The sequence below is a fragment of the Vanellus vanellus genome (assembly GCF_965231255.1).
Source record: "Vanellus vanellus genome assembly, chromosome: 3".
Taxonomy (NCBI): Eukaryota; Metazoa; Chordata; class Aves; order Charadriiformes; family Charadriidae; genus Vanellus; species Vanellus vanellus.
The window spans coordinates 101,351,455-101,369,582 of record NC_138907.1 but is presented as its reverse complement, the minus strand read 5'-3'; the positions used below and the strand labels follow the sequence as shown (position 1 = coordinate 101,369,582).

At 40.1% G+C, this 18,128-nt stretch overlaps 1 protein-coding gene across 1 annotated transcript in view; it reads right to left on the bottom strand.

Annotated features, from left to right (window-relative positions):
- Window positions 1-18,128, bottom strand: part of DST (dystonin) — a 313,178-nt gene that overhangs the window by 155,735 nt on the left and 139,315 nt on the right. Inside the window, exon 9 of the mRNA XM_082481488.1 lies at window positions 14,640-14,806. Within this exon, the coding sequence (XP_082337614.1) occupies window positions 14,640-14,806 (167 nt within the window). The remainder of the gene's footprint in view (window positions 1-14,639; window positions 14,807-18,128) is intronic.

The window sequence follows — 18,128 nt, the reverse complement described above, 5'->3', positions numbered from 1 at the left end:
ACAAAAATATGACATACATTTTAGTGAACTAACTTCACTTTTAGTGAAGTTTTAGTCCTTAAATTTTACAATTTTTGTTTCTGGAGAAACTATTTTCTTAGTTTTACCTAGCAGAAGCTTTAAATAATTCCAACAGAGAGAAATGAAATTGTTAAATATCACATTGTTCAAAACAAATGATAACATTTCATTTGGCAACACCCCAAATTCCCTTGATCGCAAAATGGTATTAACTTTGGGAAACTCAATACAAGCTTGTCTCTGAATTAACTACAAGGGACTGTAAATAAAAATTTATTTCTTTTCAGCCATTTAGAATCACTGGTTTCCTCATGCTCTTTAGAAGACAAGTCTACAAGGAAGATAACAATACAGCACCTATTATTTCTTGAAAGAACATTTAATTAATAATAAAACTTAAGCGGTGTAAAAAGAAACATAATCCTCCCAAACCAGCGGGACTTTCCGCTTCCAATATGCTTAGTGGGAGCATGATGAAGTTCATGCCATTCTTCTCTGAATTTCAGTGCAATGAAAACAATGCAACGAAACCAATATCATCCATTGCTCTTAGCAGCACAGAAAATCCATGAAAAATAAAAGACAATACTAGAAAGGGAAGCAGAGCACTCCAGTCTCTTATTTCAGCCACAATAATGGAGACAGTAATAAAGATGGCTTTCACAGCACAGTTTTGACAAGAGAAGCAGGTTTTTGTAAGTGTACACTGTTGGTTTGGTTATTTTTTTTCACCTGCCTTCTTTATGTTTGTTTCACACTTGATAAAAATGGCCCAAGAATCACTTATGCTGCCTGTTCGATTGCCAACTCTCAGAACAAGAAAGAACAAGTTGTTGTAAAAGCCTTCCCTATTCCCAGAAAACGAGCTGCAAGCTGCAGACACACTGACATGATAATCTCCTTAGAACAGAACTTCCATTTAGACGAAGAAGTAAGGTTTTTCTCACTAAGATACAGGTAAAAAACAATAAAAATAACTGCTGTTGCATAATACATCATTTTACATCAGTGCTGTGGCTTTAGCCCCCAGCTGAAGAACCCACTCTGTGAGATGCTGAGATGCCTCCCACCCTTTTAAACATGCTTTCCCATCCCTGCAACTGCTACCAGCATAGGGTTATTCCGGTTCCCCTTTAACAACAGCAAGAAAAAATTGCAATGAATACTGCTGGTTTCAGTTAACTATACACTACCAACCTAGATTAACTGGTCTATATTTATCTAAAGAACCAGCCTATATTTATCTAAAGTCTTGATCTACCAGAAAATACTACAGAAGACAGCATTTGCCTCTGTCTTGATAGTGCTTGCCTTTGGTTTTCTGAAGCAGACAGAAGGCTCAACAGCTGACTGAGAACAAGCACACTGATGGCTTATAAAAGGGTAAAGACAGGTATTACGACTCGAATGCAAAAGCACCTGGTACTGGCCATGGGAAGTGCACGCTGCTGGGGGCTTGGGGCCTCCGCCCTCTGCAGGTCACCCTTTCCCCTGCCCAAATAGTAGAGGGATATGTTGCAAAGCCACAGAAGGAGCTTACCTCCCACAGCTCAGTAAAAGACTTTTTTTTAACCCCAGAAAAATGCATCCAAAAAACATGGCTCAGGAAATCACTAATTGCCACATTGTCCTACTTTTGTTTAAGAGTGTTTTCTCACAGTTTTAAATAAAAATAAAAGTCGCTCTGAGCTGCTGCAAGCTTGCAGAGATACCTGCCCACTAACTGCGTACATGGGAATTTGCATTTGAGCGTGCGCAGGGATTTCAGTGCTGAGATCACTGATCACCATCCTTCTCTGAAGGATCAAGGGAATCTGGTATAACTGAGCATAGACTGTGCACAGCAAGTGTTGTGGGGCTTACAAATATTTTCCATTATCTTTAGCATTTCATTTCTCCTTTCAATTCTGAAATACTACTAACTGCTTAAATTGCAGCTGTGATGAGTATCCTTCTAATATGTATTTATTTAACTGTCTTAATTGAAGCAAGCACTAAATTTAAAAGCATCATCCATCATGGCAAATGTTTTCATTTTTAAGACTAAAGACAAAATACACAAGTTTTGTAGAAGCTATTTGTCACGTATTACAAATATATTTTATATCAATTTGCATAGCACTATTAAGTGGTTTTATATGTAGTCAAGAACAAATTAAATTAAATGCACTTTAAGTAAAAGACGATGACTCTACCTTCTGTCATAATATTGTGAGTCATCTTATGGCAGATTTTTCAGCGGGCTGGGCCCCTGCCATCAAAACACACACATAAACATCCCAAACACCAGCCGAGTTGGAACATTCCATTCAAAGGAGATGCTCCGCTGCAGCCGCACCTAAGTCAAGGGGTTTGGCTTCTACATTGTGAGTCATTAATCATTTCATTTATAAAAAGATTGGTGCCTGCCATCGAGATCTTAGTGTAGGTGTTCGAAATTAGACACAATTTGTATCAGAAGTAAGGCAAAAAAAAGGTGTGATTAACATCACTTCAATTAGGAAGCTGACAAAATTATGATCAATTCAAGAAAACAAATACCTAGCACCACAAAGAGAAGCATGTGAACCATATGTGCAGAACAGCATGAAGAAACAAAGGGGTTTATAATGCAAGTTAAAGTTACATGGATCTAATGCAAGCTTTCTACTCTGCAAAGACTCCTTGAAATCAAAGAGTCATGCATAATAAATAGTTAGGCACATGTAGATTTTCCCATAGTCAGACCCTAACACATAGTGAAACAGTTCAATATCCAAACTAGCAGCTATAATATTTACCCATTAAAATAAAAGGTTAGATTTGAAGGGAATTTGATATTTCAAAGTGGAAAAAGGTATTTAACTGAACTTTTATTTTCCCAGGCAATGATGAAGAAACCACATCCTTCGCTTCACTGTTCCCGGATGACAGTTGCCCAAGTTACAGCAATGTTTAACTTTATTAAGATATATATACATCAGAGTATAATATTCCACATGAAAATACTATTAAACAAGTTCAAGAGGCTAACTGACAAGCCTGAAGTTATTTACATGAACTATTCAAGCTGTTTAATCTGCACAACTGTGTTTCAGTCAAAACTCTGGCCTCTAACTAATATCTGATACTAAAAGGATATTTCTTTCTTGGCTTATATTGAGCAGCAATATTAATGCAGTGAGTTTCAAACAGAACTCTCAGAGAAACTGACTGAATATGCAGAGTAAAGCATACACGTCACTGCAGTCCAGTTAGTTTTTCCACTGCTGTAATTAGAAAATGCTTACAAAAATTTAAAAAATTCTTTGCTACATTGTTCACAGACAATTGAAAAGGCCAGGTGCCAGAAAGACTACTACGTTTTTCAGGGATGGGAGGACTACTGAAACAAATTAAAGACCATGCCAGAATACATAGTCATAAAACACATTTTTTAAAAAAGACAACAATAGAGATACTGAAAGGAATCAGAAGATAGCAAACAACCATGTAAAACAGAAATTTTAGCTCTATCTGTTCTAACATTTATCTCCTGTTACTTTCCCAGGAATTCTACAAATGAGATGATGAAGCAAAATCTATTTATTATTTAACCTAATATATAGTAACACCTACCATTTAACCTACCCCTTAACAGAGTTTCAAAACCACTAAAAATATTTGCACCAGTTTATATGCAGAGTCAACCTTTGGGAACTTATAATTTGTCTCCACATCCAGTACAAATCTAAATCTTGTTCAAAACAGCGTACCAAAGAGCCTGCTTCGGAAAGACTGAGGCATCAACACAATGGCAATGACTCCTGGACTTCACCTAACATGCACTGTCCTTGTGGGCATTTCTATTGATGCCCAATGTTTGCAGACACAGTGCTCTATACAGCTTCATGACCATGAGATCTAGTTACAGTGTTAGAGATATCCTTTGCTAATGCATATGTATACCACAGTTGATTTCCTGATCATTTTCCCCACTGTCACATCAGAGCTTCAATATAAAGGATGCTATGTCTTATGGGAAAAAAAGGCCATATAGGACTAGCTGGGTTCAGTAGCCCAATTTCAGAGAACTTGGAAACCCAAGTTTCAGGGACCAGAGTAATTCAGATTTCCTTCCACATAGCCTGATCACTTACAGAGGAGGAAGAGGAGAGCTTGTGCTAAAAAATGGCAAGCAGGTATGACTTTGTGGCATTAAGGAGGAACAGACCTCCTCCATCACCAGAATCAAAGACCGCAATAGAGACACACAGCACAAGGTTCTGTAGCATGTTCCTTGGTGTCAAAAACACCATTCTGAGACGAGGAGGTAGAATATCATCTCCTGAATCAACACTATCTTCGACTGTACCCTAGGCTACCCCCCTTTCAGAAGCTCTGGATTCCTTACAAAAATGTGGATTTGCCTCAGAAGGATCTATGGAAAACAATCACAAATGACGTTTTCCAGCTTCATGGAGTTTCTTGCTCTGTGTTGGGAAAGAACCCTTCAGTCTCAGACCTCAGTACAGAAACATGAGCACTAATTTCCATGCCAGCATCTGCAACTGGCAAAAGTAAGTTTTGAACCACACGTCCAGATGTCTAAAACAGGTGACCTTTGTTGCCTGAAGCTCCTTGGCACTGGTCCCTGGGCTCATGGGTCTGCTAGATGGATAGTTTTGCACACTGCTCACAAACATTTGAGTAGAAAAGCTAGAAAATTAAACACGAACGATACATCCTGGACGTAATTTTGACAGAGTATCTAAATGAAGAAGAAATGGCTGCAGCTGTCCTTCAGAGGAAATAGTCAAAGGACAGGCAGGACTTTTAATCTATAGTTATACCACTATTAAGATTTGCTTAGGACTTCTTGAAGATCTTCTCATTCAATTAGTATGAAACAAATTCAAAAAGGTTACCAAAATTTTACCACCATAATTAAGGAGATGCATGGTATGTCATGTCTCATAGCTCATCATTCAGCTCTTGACTGGGAAAGAGGTGAAAAGTACTCCATGAAATCTTCCTGTCTTGGCCAACTGACACAGATTACTTGAAGTAGTTTACATAAATATTTGACTACTTTTCAGAAATATCTTTTTTTGGGGAGGAGATATGAAAAATATTTCATGCAATCTCAAATGTGAGACTAAAATGACTGTTCAACCATAGACTTTACAATAACATCTTCAGCTAACACATGACATGGTGAAACAAAAATTACCCCAATGCATCAAACCACTGGGTGAAGCTGAGCAGTGTCATCACTGAAATTAGGCAATACATCAGAATTCAGGGAAAATGCAAACAATTTTCCAATTGAAAACTGTCATTATAGAAAAGTTTTATCCTTACAACTGTGATAAACCAAAAAGCATGCTGCTGAATACAGCTCTGCATATTGTTTGTTCAAGTATGTGGCAAATGCTTTTCTCAAGCTCCACAGGTCCCCAGCCTCGATGACACACTGCGCTAATGTATTTCGCATGATCATTATGACTTGTACACACTTTTTGGTTTTGTCTTCTCTTGTGTTGGTATGACAGGAATGCATGTACTATTCATTATTTTATGTGCCTCTGTAGATGTCATTCAATGCCCCTCTGAAGATGAACAATCATGCCTTTTTATTCTCTCAAGAACTGAACAATTCTTATGTGATCTGAACACTTCAGCTCTCCTTTGTGTCTATCTTTTCATAATTCTTCATATAAATTTTCAGATAGTATGAATAATTCCGAAAAAAAAACTATTGCAAGTGACAGTGCAACAAGGGCACACTATTTACAGATACACTTCCTATCTATTCTTCAGACATCCCAAGACGTTATATCAAGACTTCCTATACAAAAAGAATGAATGTTTTAACTGCACTGAAAGTAAGGATTAAAAGCCCTCAGCTGCCCTGATTTATTAATTTAGCCCCTAACAATATACACAGCTAATTCAGATAATTCCTTCTATCGTGCATGTCCTTGATTTGACAAGCACCAAGTTTAAGAAAACTACTGAAGCCTTCTGTGCCGCCTTTGTTAGCACAGCAAAACTTTACCTGTAACTTGCCATACAATTGATTTAGATAAAGACACAATGGAGGCATTGTAACATCAAAGACCTATTGGTTAAACGTGGAGTTCAGCTTTAGCCATGCCTTGAAAACCCTAATCAAAACTTGGCAGTAAGTTTGCAATGTAGATTTCAAGCTCAGTATACACATGAATGAAATTAGAAAGGATCTCAGTCAGTCCTTTCACCAGCTTTAAAAACAGATTTTACATTCTCTTTGTAACACGAGATGTTTTTGTCATTACAAAACCAGAAAAGGTATAGTAGCTTTGCCAAATTTTTGCCTATAATAAAATTTAAATAGGAGCAAGGCTCATAGCTGTTAACCTCAACCCACACTGTGCAATCTACAGAAATAACCATAAATAATGTACTTTTCCATGGAGTGTCTGAATACCAAAAAGACAATGAAGAAACCCAACCAAATTATTTTTCTGTTCTGCTCCCTGAGAAAACTCCCTCCAGACCCCAGCAGCAGCTGCCTGACACACTAGTTTCCCAGTGGGATTAATAGTTACCAACAGGGAAGAAAGATGAGGTACCACAATGAGTTCAAAAGATTTCCCAAAGGTTCCTTGTGCCATCCTGTCTTGGAGGCAACCACTGCTCCTTGTGCCACAAATTTGTGAAAGGCATTTCCAGAAGACCAAGACCTCTCCCTGCCCAATTTATCATGGGCACATACGCCACCACTGCTCACACACCACACCCTTTTGGATAAAGGTTTCTAACACCCTTTGGTGTCCTGGTCTTTACCGATCAAAGAGTAAGAGAGGGATGAAAACTGAATAGAAAACTGGCCTTTTAATCCAAAGCTTTATTTTTTCACTTTACTCCCATTTGGCCTAAGCAAGAAAAAAGCTTTAATTTCATCCTAATATTTTTTTCTTCTCAGTTATTGCGAAAAGAAAACTGTTACCTTTCATTCAGCTGCTACTTAGCAGTAGGATTCAGCACAACAAACACAGGGATCATTTTAAGTCCAGATCTGAAATTAATCAACCCAACTGCCTGGAAGTCTTCCATCTAATTCCCACTAAGGCTAACCACCACCACAACACAAGATGTTAAAATTGCAGGCCCACTTCCAGTTCTATTTTAATATAGCCTTTACCAAGAGTCATCTCAGAATTTTTCTGAGTGTATTCAATTAAACTGCAGCTGAGGTTACTTGCTATTTCTAAACCCATTAGTTATATATATGCGCATACTTAGGCAAGTAACATTAAAAGCATGTCTGCTTGTCAATATTTTTAATCATCCTAAATGCTGTTTATCTTTTCCCAAATTGCCATTTCTTAGTGCCAAGTTTGTTTCTTCTACATAACAAAAACTGTTGAAAACAGTAACAACCATGCTTCTGAACATGGAGGTTGGTGGGAAGCGGGGGGAAACGCAACCAAACTCACATTTTCATTTTGTTAAGGCTGGGTAACAATAAATTACAAGTTACAAAATGGCAAGCCAAAACTAGCAGACTCAACTAATCTCTTTATTTAAAACACATACTCTAGCATTTTAAGGCTTGACACTGTGTAATATTTAGTTTCTTTCTCATTCATTCCCCAAGGGTGTTCAACAAGTTACTGCAAATTGAGGCATCACTATCCCTCCCCTTAAGGAATGTATTCGTGTCAGTACCGGATCAGCTGCAACATGTTTTAACATCAGAGGGATGCCACATAGGCTGCTTAGTGTTCAACTAACTATACATACACGGCAAATTGTCCTGGGTAAGGTTGAAACAGCTTGTTCTAAACCAGAAGACTTATTTAGCAGGCAGGAATCTAGCTTGTTCCCACACTCCAAAAAACATCTACTTAGTAATTCTGAAAGTGTATGGAATTATTATTTTAATATTTCAAAAGAAGAGTGTTGTGACCCTGGAAAATTTGTTTCTCACTTTATCTAGCATTTATGGGGCTGTCACAGAGCTCCTTCCTTTGGGGACACATTCTTTGCTGCAGTTTCTATTCCTCTTCCTCCAACTTGAAGCACTCCGTGTACCTACACTCTTTCTGTGCTGCATTCACTGTCAGCCTCTGTTCCTCTTTCGTTTGGGGATAACAGCCATTCTCTTCTTGCTCCCTCTCTAAACTATACACAACTTAAAAGTATAGGCATCACTAAGCTCTTGCACAAAGTTTATCAGTGTCAGAGGCCCCTTTGGATCACATCCTCACATTTCATCAACAAAAACATTTTCCTTCTAACTTGTGCTCAAAATGCACCCCTTTGAACTCTATCACCGCTCTCCCTCTCTGCAGCACTTGTAATACTTATCATTATTCTTAGGTGGTGCCAAAATTTGTAGACAACTGTCTGCATGCAAGGTCTCAGCAAACCTTGGTATAGCATTACATGAAATAACCTCGCTTGTTTCCTTGTCTCAAACCCTTCATGTGTACACCACAGTCCTGCTTGCTTGTCAGACTGCTGCCTGACCTAAACACAGTTTATCCACTTTTTTTCCTAACCAGTGTCTTTCTATTTGGTATGGTTGCTGCAATTCACCTAGAAGTCCAGGCATAATTGGACATGTCTATGCTGAAAGTGTAGTACAGAAGTCCAGATCAAGGGCCCATGACTCTTTAATTGCTAGTCCTTCCCATACCATGACCATGGCCATTGCAATTCATGCCCTCCCAGGCAATACCTGGACCCAGTTCAAGGGACAGCACCGACCTAGGACTGTTCTCAAGAGGCTGCAGCCTGTCTGGGGGATGGAGGGGAGGACTCAGCCATGCAGACACAAGCCCTGCTGTACCATTTACCCAGACAGCAGGAGCTGGACCTGCTTCATTCATGAGAACAGACTTACCACCTGAGACTAGAACTTAAAAAAAATATGGTTTTATCTGGGAACTGAGCTTGCAGTGCTTCCTGAACAGACACTATTTTTCACCATACAGGCACCACTGGGGCTACTCATTAAATGTTATTATCTAGTTACACAAGAACATACTGCTCTTTCTGGAATTCCTTTTGTAAGTGTTAAAAGCAAAATTATCTCTTTATTATAAAGATTGTAAGAATACAAAAATAAAATGTAGAAAGGAGTGCACACATTTTTACAAAAAGCATTTATGTCTGATGTCAATCTTCTCTTCCTACCCTCCATACTTCACTTTTTTTCTTTAGAAAGTAAGATGAGCTGGTCTGTAACCACATCTGTTTTCTGAGTATCAGTAGCCACTGTCCTTAATGAAGTTCTATAGGTGCCATTTAACTGTAAATCTTACAGCTATTATTTTTCCTGTTTCCTAAATTCCATTTTCAGACACTTTTTAACTGAAATAGCCTGCGGTCTTTATGTACCAAAGGCCGTACCTCAGGGCAGCCTGAGGTCAAAAAAAAAGCAGTTGTTACTTCAATGTAACTTTTTATTTGAATTTGCTTTGCTTTAAAATAAATGTATCTGCGAAGTGTAATGTAGATCTCTAATTTAGATTACTAGCTCGAATTTGGCATGCAACTCCTAATGAAAGAAGAGTAGCCTTCATTCTCTATAGACGCCAACTATTTCTATATATTTTACCAACAGGATAAAGTTCTAAAAAATAAGTATTTCTTGTTCCTAAGCAAAAGGCATGTACATATGAAAATGAAAATACAAATCAAGAGCATTTACCTAAAACACAGTCTAGTAACTAGAAATACATTATAGACCTGCAAGATGAAGACCCCAGTGTGTAGACAGCAGTACCTCCAGGAAAATCTGGGCATTACACACTGATTAAAGTCAGCCTCCAACTTTGAAGTCTGACTTAAAGGTTTTTGCTACGTATGATATGATGGTATGAAAGAAACATCACGTACTTTTTAAAGTGCCTGAAGTCAGATTTCTTCCAACACAACACACTGAAGCAAATAACATGTCTTCAATGAAAAATTAAGCTATAAAAGGCCAATTACATAAGAGATGAGACATACGGAATATTCTCAAATCTCCGGGGCATATCTGTAGCTTTCACTAATGGACCTAATCACCCATCCAGAGAAAGGTGTGGAGGTTCAAAAGAGAGTCTGAAAGATGATATATTTAAATAAAATTGTACAATTAACAAACCTGGTAATGTTCAGTATTAAAACTGAGTTTTTGATTTTATAATTTTATTAGGTTTTGCTATGAAAGAACAAATTTTCACACAGAATGACAAAATGAAAAGTAACATCCATGGCCTGCAATGGAGCCCCCTGAAGCAGTTCTTGAGGCTGGTGTGGAGCCCCGTTCATTTCCCAGGGATTTAACTGCATACAGGATGTTTTAAAATAGATGCTTTATATACTCTTCAGAAGTTCAGCTGAATAATCTTCAATCTTACCCTATAAACACAGACCACTGGAACCTGTTGAAAACATAAGCAACCTTCTCATGTGGAAACAAATTACATTTTCCTAAATCTGGGGGAAAAAAATCAAGTTGTATATGGAGCCAAGTACCTCAAATAGAATAATTTTTTCCTCTCATTTTGGTCATTCATAAAAGTACTTTCCTTTGATTTAATGAACACTGCAAAATCACAGGAAACTCATTCATACCCTTAACAGAGGTAAGAGAGAAAGTGACTTAAGGCCCTTACAAAAAGCTCTGACAACCTAATCCTTGTTGCTTGAGAGGAACAAACCCAAATATTCTGCATTTGCTCAGGAGAGCAGGTGATTGACTTGAGTGTGTGTGATCTGGCGCCTGCCTGCTGCCCATGTCCCCAGGCTCGGAGCTGGAAATGGAGCACTGCCAGCATGGCTGCGGGTGCATGCAGGGCAGGGAGACAGGGAGGAACTGGGCTCTCCCAGCCACCACACACATAAGATGCTGCAGCGGGTACTATAGTTAGTCATGCCAGGGAAATGTCAGCCTTATCCTACTTCTCCCACGCACCTTGGGTGGAACAGGGAGCCATGGCAAATCCATGCACTATTCCTGCAGTTCTGCATCATAAATCTTAGGTGGTTTGCACCAAAAAAAAAAAAAAAAAAAAAAGGTGCTGCGATCCTCTGCCGGGACAGGAAAAAAAAAAAAAAATGGAGACCACTACATGCAGCCCAAATGAAACAATCCTCACCTGCTGTGAAGAGCAGGTGGGCTGTCGGCCCTGCCGAGCGGAGAGGCTCCCTGCCTGCTGGCGACTGATTCACAGCCCAGCTCCTTGCCCAGCCCTCCACAGCTTCAGCAATTTCCTGAAGTCTTGAAGCTGGTGCTTACTTGTGATTTAAAAAAAATCTCTTATGCCTGGAAAGGAGGTAATTATAACCTGCCACTCCAGTCCCGTCACCTAGAACCGAACAGTGACATCTCCCTGTCTCACGGACGGCCCACTGTAGGGATCATGCTGGACCCATACGGTTTGTGTTCTCGACGACGCATCCAGAAAAGGCCTCTCAGCCATGGTATCAGGGCTGTGAGCAGGGGGGTTTCCCTGTCTGTGCTCAGGTTCAGCTCAGAGACAGCATGGCTCCTGTCCTCCAGGAGCTGCTGGTGCTCCCACCTCTGGCCCCTGGCTGAGCTATGGCCCCTGGAGCAGTGCAGCCCACCTGCAGGCCCACATCCCGGCCTGGCCTCAGCCTGTCCCCATCCCCAGGGAGCTGCCCGATGCCCAGGGCTGCCCCAGTGCCCCCAGTCGCCCTGCTCCTGGCTGGGGCGGTGGGACAGGCCCTGGCTGCCAGGCTCTGCCCTGACGGACCCTCTGCCACTGCGCCCTGACAGCTTACTGTCACTCAGTACCACTGCCATTCTAGATACCAGTAACACACCCAGGTATTTCTGAGTCTTCTGGTTATTACTGTCATAGCACTTAACATCATCCACTTAAAATTAGGTCTGGGTTGATTTAAATCCCTTCCAGGGCAGCGGCATTCCTGCTGAAGAGCCCCATTCCCACTTGCAGAGAGCGGATACTGCTCCTGGCCCAGGGCACATGGTGCTTCTGTAGGGAGAGCTATCTCCAGCAAGCATGGCATACCTGGCACAGGAGGGGCTGCCATGCTGCACCACAACGGACAGATGTACACCCACGGGGGTTCTCTGTGGTGGCAGCATCACAGTCCCACCCCACCACCCGAGCAGGCACCCCTGGTCATCTGTCCTGGTGGAGCACGCCAGCCGGTGGCATCGCAGGACTCTCAGCCTTGCTCCTGAGACCACCTGTGATCCACAAATTGGGAGCTACTAAAACAGACAAACAGACTATATGGACAATCACTGCCAGAAATGTGCACATTTTGTTAGTGTTTAACCTACTTGCTGCTCAGAATACAACCCAAGCTTTGAAAGAGCTCTCTGGAGTAAAATAATGTAGTTAAAAATATCAGATGACTGTTTGGAAAGACCATTCCTATCTCGTGAGCAATAGCTGGGAATTATCTCTGTTTTAACGGTACAAAACGGTAAAGGAAAGAAACATAGAAGCTCACTGAAATCAGTGTAAGAATCTCATTGATTTCATCAGCAAGGCAGAGTCCAAGAATCTGTAACCTCTCACAGCAAAAAGACATCAAATAAGAACAGTAAACATTCCTGGGAAGGACACGGGATCCTTAGGTGGAGAAGATATGTTTACAGGAAGAGGATAAGCTAAATGGAAACTGGTACAGAAGCACACAAAATGGGGACTCTGCTCCTCAGTCACTGAATCATCTGCTTTGTGCAACACACTCCTGTCAAAGGTGCCTGTGCTTTCCGCTGAAATGCTGTGAACGAAACTCACGGAGCGCTGCCAGAAACACTGCTCCAGCAAAGCAGTGTACTCAGTCTTGTCTCAAGGCATTAACATTTGCACAGCTGGAGGACCGAATTCAAGTTTTTAATTATTCATTAACTGATCTGTACCACAACTACTAGTTGCTGAGCTGTAAAAACTACACTGCTCTATATAAGTGGTACAAGGCTCTGAAGAAGCTCTAGGAAATATTTTCCATTATTTCATCTGATTAAGCTACTTCCTTTCTTCCCTGCTCTCTCTCTGTATCTTTCAAACTGTTTATTTTTTCAAATACTTGCCTGTGCTATGTTCATTCTTTTAGCTGCTCTGTCCTGAAGTAAAACAGCCTAGTCTTTTGCCAGCTATTTCCCTTTGTCTTGCCAGTGTTGTTAAAAGAAGACTTGATTGCTGGCATGCACCTCCTCCCTGACCAGCTACCCAGAACAAAAGCATTAGTCAGAAAAAGACCTCATTGATTCAGAGGCAGCTTCGTTTTACCACACAGCTACACACTGCCATGGCTAACTTCTCTAGGACTCAGAGCACTGTATCTTATCCTTACAGCCTTTTTACACAGCATGTGAGGAAAAGGCTGCATCTGCTTAACTTGTCTCCCATTTTACTTTAGTGTCCTGGTCCCCATACCACATGCACGTTGGCTCTCCCTAGGCTTCTTTCTGTGGTGAGCCAAACGGTCCCGCAAGAGGAAATCCAAGAACAGAATGATCTGCTCCAGCGTCTGTTCCCTGGAGCTGCATTAAAACATACCAAATTTGGCACTTTCTACTCGGGACACTCCTTCGGCATTATACCAAGGAAATCATGTACCCTCAAACTTCCTTATGATATGCCCCAGGGAATACAGCACAAACTCTTTACACATGCTACAATAAAACCCAGAAGATTCAACCTTTGCACAGTGAGGGACAAGTCAGTACACACTAATTAGCCCAGTGGCCAGAATACTCTCCTATGAGGTCCTCTAAGACACAAACCTTCTTATTCAATTTAGGAACCAAAAACAGAGAGATGCCACCAACCAAGAGGGAATGCCTGAGCACAGCAATGATCTTAAATCTCATTCCTCTGCTGAGTTTTGAAGTCGGTTTTGTCAAGAGAGACCTGTTTTTACTTAGAATCCAGTATTAGAAATCCTCTCTTGTCAGTAGACTTCTTCAACTGTACTTTATGTAAGTTAATATAGTGCATCCTCGAGCTTCTAGCCACAGCCACAGCCACCGGTGGTTTTACAGATGCCTGTTTATAAGATTGTGGTCACAAAAGCATAGAAAGTGGGAGAAAGTAGCACAACTCCCTTCTCAGATTGAGAACGTTCAAGGCAACTAGTCCTGTTTTTCATGAGAATACCCTGCCATTTTACAGGGGACACTTCTCAGAATAGATCTGGGCTCCAAGCAGAACCACTGAAGAAGCTGTAGGCTCCAGGGGTACGGTAAAGTCATACAGGGAACAGTAAGGGGATCTTGGGCATATCTCAGGCCGTGCAGTAGTTGATGGATTTCACTAGCAGTGCAGTTTTGGACTTCAGGGATCAGTTCTGATTCTACCCTGCCTATACTTAAATGTCAGAATGACAAAAAGGAACTGTGAAAAAGACTGAACCCTGGAGACATTCTTCTCAGCAGCTTGGAGGTACCTCATGAGAGATGCCCAGGATTTGTGGAGATGCTCCTTTGAGGACAGAGGGACACGCAAGGGCTAATGAAGCATCCTTGGCTGCAAACAGCAGGAAATTGCCCAGGGAGAGGCAGTGTCATCTCCACAGCTGCACTGCTATTACAAGCATAAATCACAGATCCCTCTCTCTATGTACATTAAAATGCTGCAATTAATATTTTTAAAGAGAACAAACAGAGTACTTACCTGTATTTATGAATGATGGCATTAAATAATCTTCCATCACGCCAGCAGGTAGTGAAATTTTCACAACGGATTCCAGCATAACCCTCGGTTGTCTGCTGTGACCATAGAAGCAGTCTCTCTTTAGCAGACATATCCTCTGACTCTCCAGTAACATGGATATCAGATATCTAAAATATAGTTAAATAAATATTAAAATTACATCTAACACATAATAATGTTCAAAATATTGCAGAAACCTACTCTGTATTACTGAAGAATTTTCTGTCTGATAACTGCATACACGAATATGTTGGTTATTCATGTACTGTATTAATACTCTTTCATGTTGTTATAACCTTACACACTCTTCGCATCTTCAATATGAAATACAAAATTCATAGCTTCACAATTTTCTTCAGTTAGCTAGTTCTCAGCCTCATAATTTTTGAGGACAATATAATACTATTACATAATTAAACATACTTAAATATGTCTATTTTATGTTTATAATGTGAATAATAATCTATTTTATGTATTATATCTATTATACATAAATGTTACATAATTACATATAAAATACAACATATTTTATACATATATATTCACACCTATGTAATACACATATTTATATTATACATACTTTATTTGGCTACAATGTTCCTCTCTAAAAACAGGTTAAATTATAATATATGCTCTTCTGGAATTCAATAACAAAACAGTCATTTACAGTGAAAACTGACAATAATGGGTTTAGGGCAAAATTTTCTAAGAAGCATTTTAGGAATGACTGAAAGGTTAAAGGCTTATACATGAAAATTTTGCCTGATACAGAAGGTTTGGATTTGTATTATCTAAGCATTGTCAAATTCATGTCAGACAAAGTAGGAAAGTATTGGGAAGTTGACACACAAATACTACTTTAAATTCTCCCCTAATGAAGTTCAGTCAGTTTGCTTAGAAAACTATCACTATAAAAATATAAAGCAGACATTTCTCTAATTTGCTTGTGTATTGTTCGCACTTTATGTGATAGAAATGGTATTCAACGGATATCTGAAACGCAAGATAGAACAAAAAGATGACATGCCTTGATAAATAAGGTGATATCACAGGTTATCGTTCTTCTGAGTGGCCACCTTTTACCACTTATTCCAACAGCAGTAGATAATATACTATGTTATTCGGAAAAACACTAAGAACCCAGGTACCATGAGGCATTGTGTAAGGACCCAAGTACCGTAGCTCAGACATTACAAAAAGCAGGCTGAGGGACTCAGGCAGAGGCAAGAGGGTTTGAGACAATAACAAGATTTGTAGGTGGACACTAAGCACCCCCATGAGCCCACCTGGAAGTGGCCGTACCACGCAAGCCTACACCCATCATTGCCAGGACAGACAGGTCTCCTGTGGCTCTGGAGCCAGCCTGAGGTCAGGGCTCGGGGGAGGTTTACCCACAGACAAGCTTGGAGATGAGGTAGGTGCTCAAGTCAGCTGCAGAAGAGGCTTAACTTGAGCTGTGTTGATTCCAGCAGTCCTGTTCTAGTGTAAACCAGAGAGCTACGTTCATGAGGTCAGATGGAACAGTCATGAAGATACCTCCTGGCCTTGAAATCTCTGCAAGCAAAGGTGTCTTCTGCCTGGACTCTTCCTGGGGGAATTCAGACAGGCTAGGCTGGAAATTACGTTTTTCTCACATCAGAGCCACACAAAACACGGTGTCAGGAACAAAGAGATGTAGCTTTCCTACTGACACCACTATGTCAATGCCTAACAGGAGGTGGTGGGAAGCACTAGGAAGCAGGGGACTAAAGGAAGAGCCTTGGAGATGTCAGCACAATGTAGCTGCCGCAGCACTCGCACAATTGCTGTTTAACCACCTTTCACTCTTCCAGGGGACAATGAGCATTTACAGCCATACAGTAAATGGTAAGTAAATTAATGCAGGGAACAAACTAATTTACATTATTTTCTATCCAAGTATCCACAAAACACCAAGTTTTGAAAGCAGTTCTTCAGATACTTATCACAGGCCATATCTGCTGGCTCTAGGTAAGGGAAAGGTACAGGCACTGATGCTAGAAAGCAAAGTAGCTTTAACTGTTCAACTAGCCCATAAAAACCTCCAAATATCTGACAACATTTTTTGCATCCTATTGTCTCCAGCTTCAACACTGCACATTTTTAAGAAAAATCAAAGAGAAAAAAAACAACCTTTACTGTTTAAAACACTGAAGAAAAACATATGCAGCTGTGGCTGTTTATAAATTTCTATAGATATATAAATATCAAAATCCTGCACGGAGTATTTACTACATGAAATCACACAAAATACAGACTGTATGAGTCCTGTATGTGAAGACAACAGGGAATCCAATGTGGCAAAACACCAACTTAAATCACTCCAAAAATGTTCTTGTAAAAATCTGGGGAACTCATCTGTAGTGTAAGATTTCCTTTCTGTGGCTTACCTTTATTCTTTGGTATTTCAAAGCAAGAAAGCAAACTAAATATTTTTTCAGTAGCTTTAGTTTCTATTCATCACAGAACAACCAGACCACAATGTAAATGAAGTCAACCATTTACTACTTATCCGGACATCGCTTCTGAAAGAGATGATGTCATCTGGAAGTGCCAGATGTCTAGCAAAAAAAAAAAAATCCTATATTTTTTTTCCCTGTTGTTTTCAGAAAGTCTTTTATGTGTAATACTTAAGTATCACATTTTTTAATGTATTCTAACTAAGCAAGCTAAAAATGTAATTTGCTAATGGCCATTCCTTACTGCTAAGTTCAAACCTTTCGCCCCCTTCACGGTTAATTGACTAGCAATGGCTATGTACATTTCAGACTGCAGAGAGTGCAAACACAGCATATTTGAGTGCACATTAGATTCCTCTGGCAACAAGTGATTTCAGACATCAAGGCAACTTCTGAAGGTCGTACTTGTATCTGTTGTTACATACAAACAACATTTGTAGCTATGGACACAAACACAAGGAGAATATTTCTTATTCTGAAAGTGACCACTAGGCAAGCTTGCAATCCAAATTTTGGAGGACTAAAACACGAATTTAGCTCATTACCCTAAGATCAACAGAAATTCAATCCAAAAATCTTCCAAGCACCATTCAGCACCCTAGTTGGCCATCTAAAGAAAAAGGAATAGACTAGACTGGCTTTAAAAACTGAAATTGCTTTTCACTTGTGGAGGTAGCCCGCGTTTCAATCCAGGTTAAAGAACACTAACATTAGCCTGAGACCTGAAACAGCCTAAGCACTTCCGTTCTCTAAATAAAGTATTTCAGATTCCAAAGCCCAGATTTCAGACTTTTTCATAAACACCAAATTCATATTTATTGACGCCATTTCCTCTTGTCCTATCGGTTGTAACTTGTGAGGAGAGACCAACGCCCACCTCTCTACAACCTCCTTTCAGGTAGTTGTAGAGAGCGATAAGGTCTCCCTTGAGTCTCTTTTTCTTCAGACTAAACAACCCTAAGTCCCTCAGCCA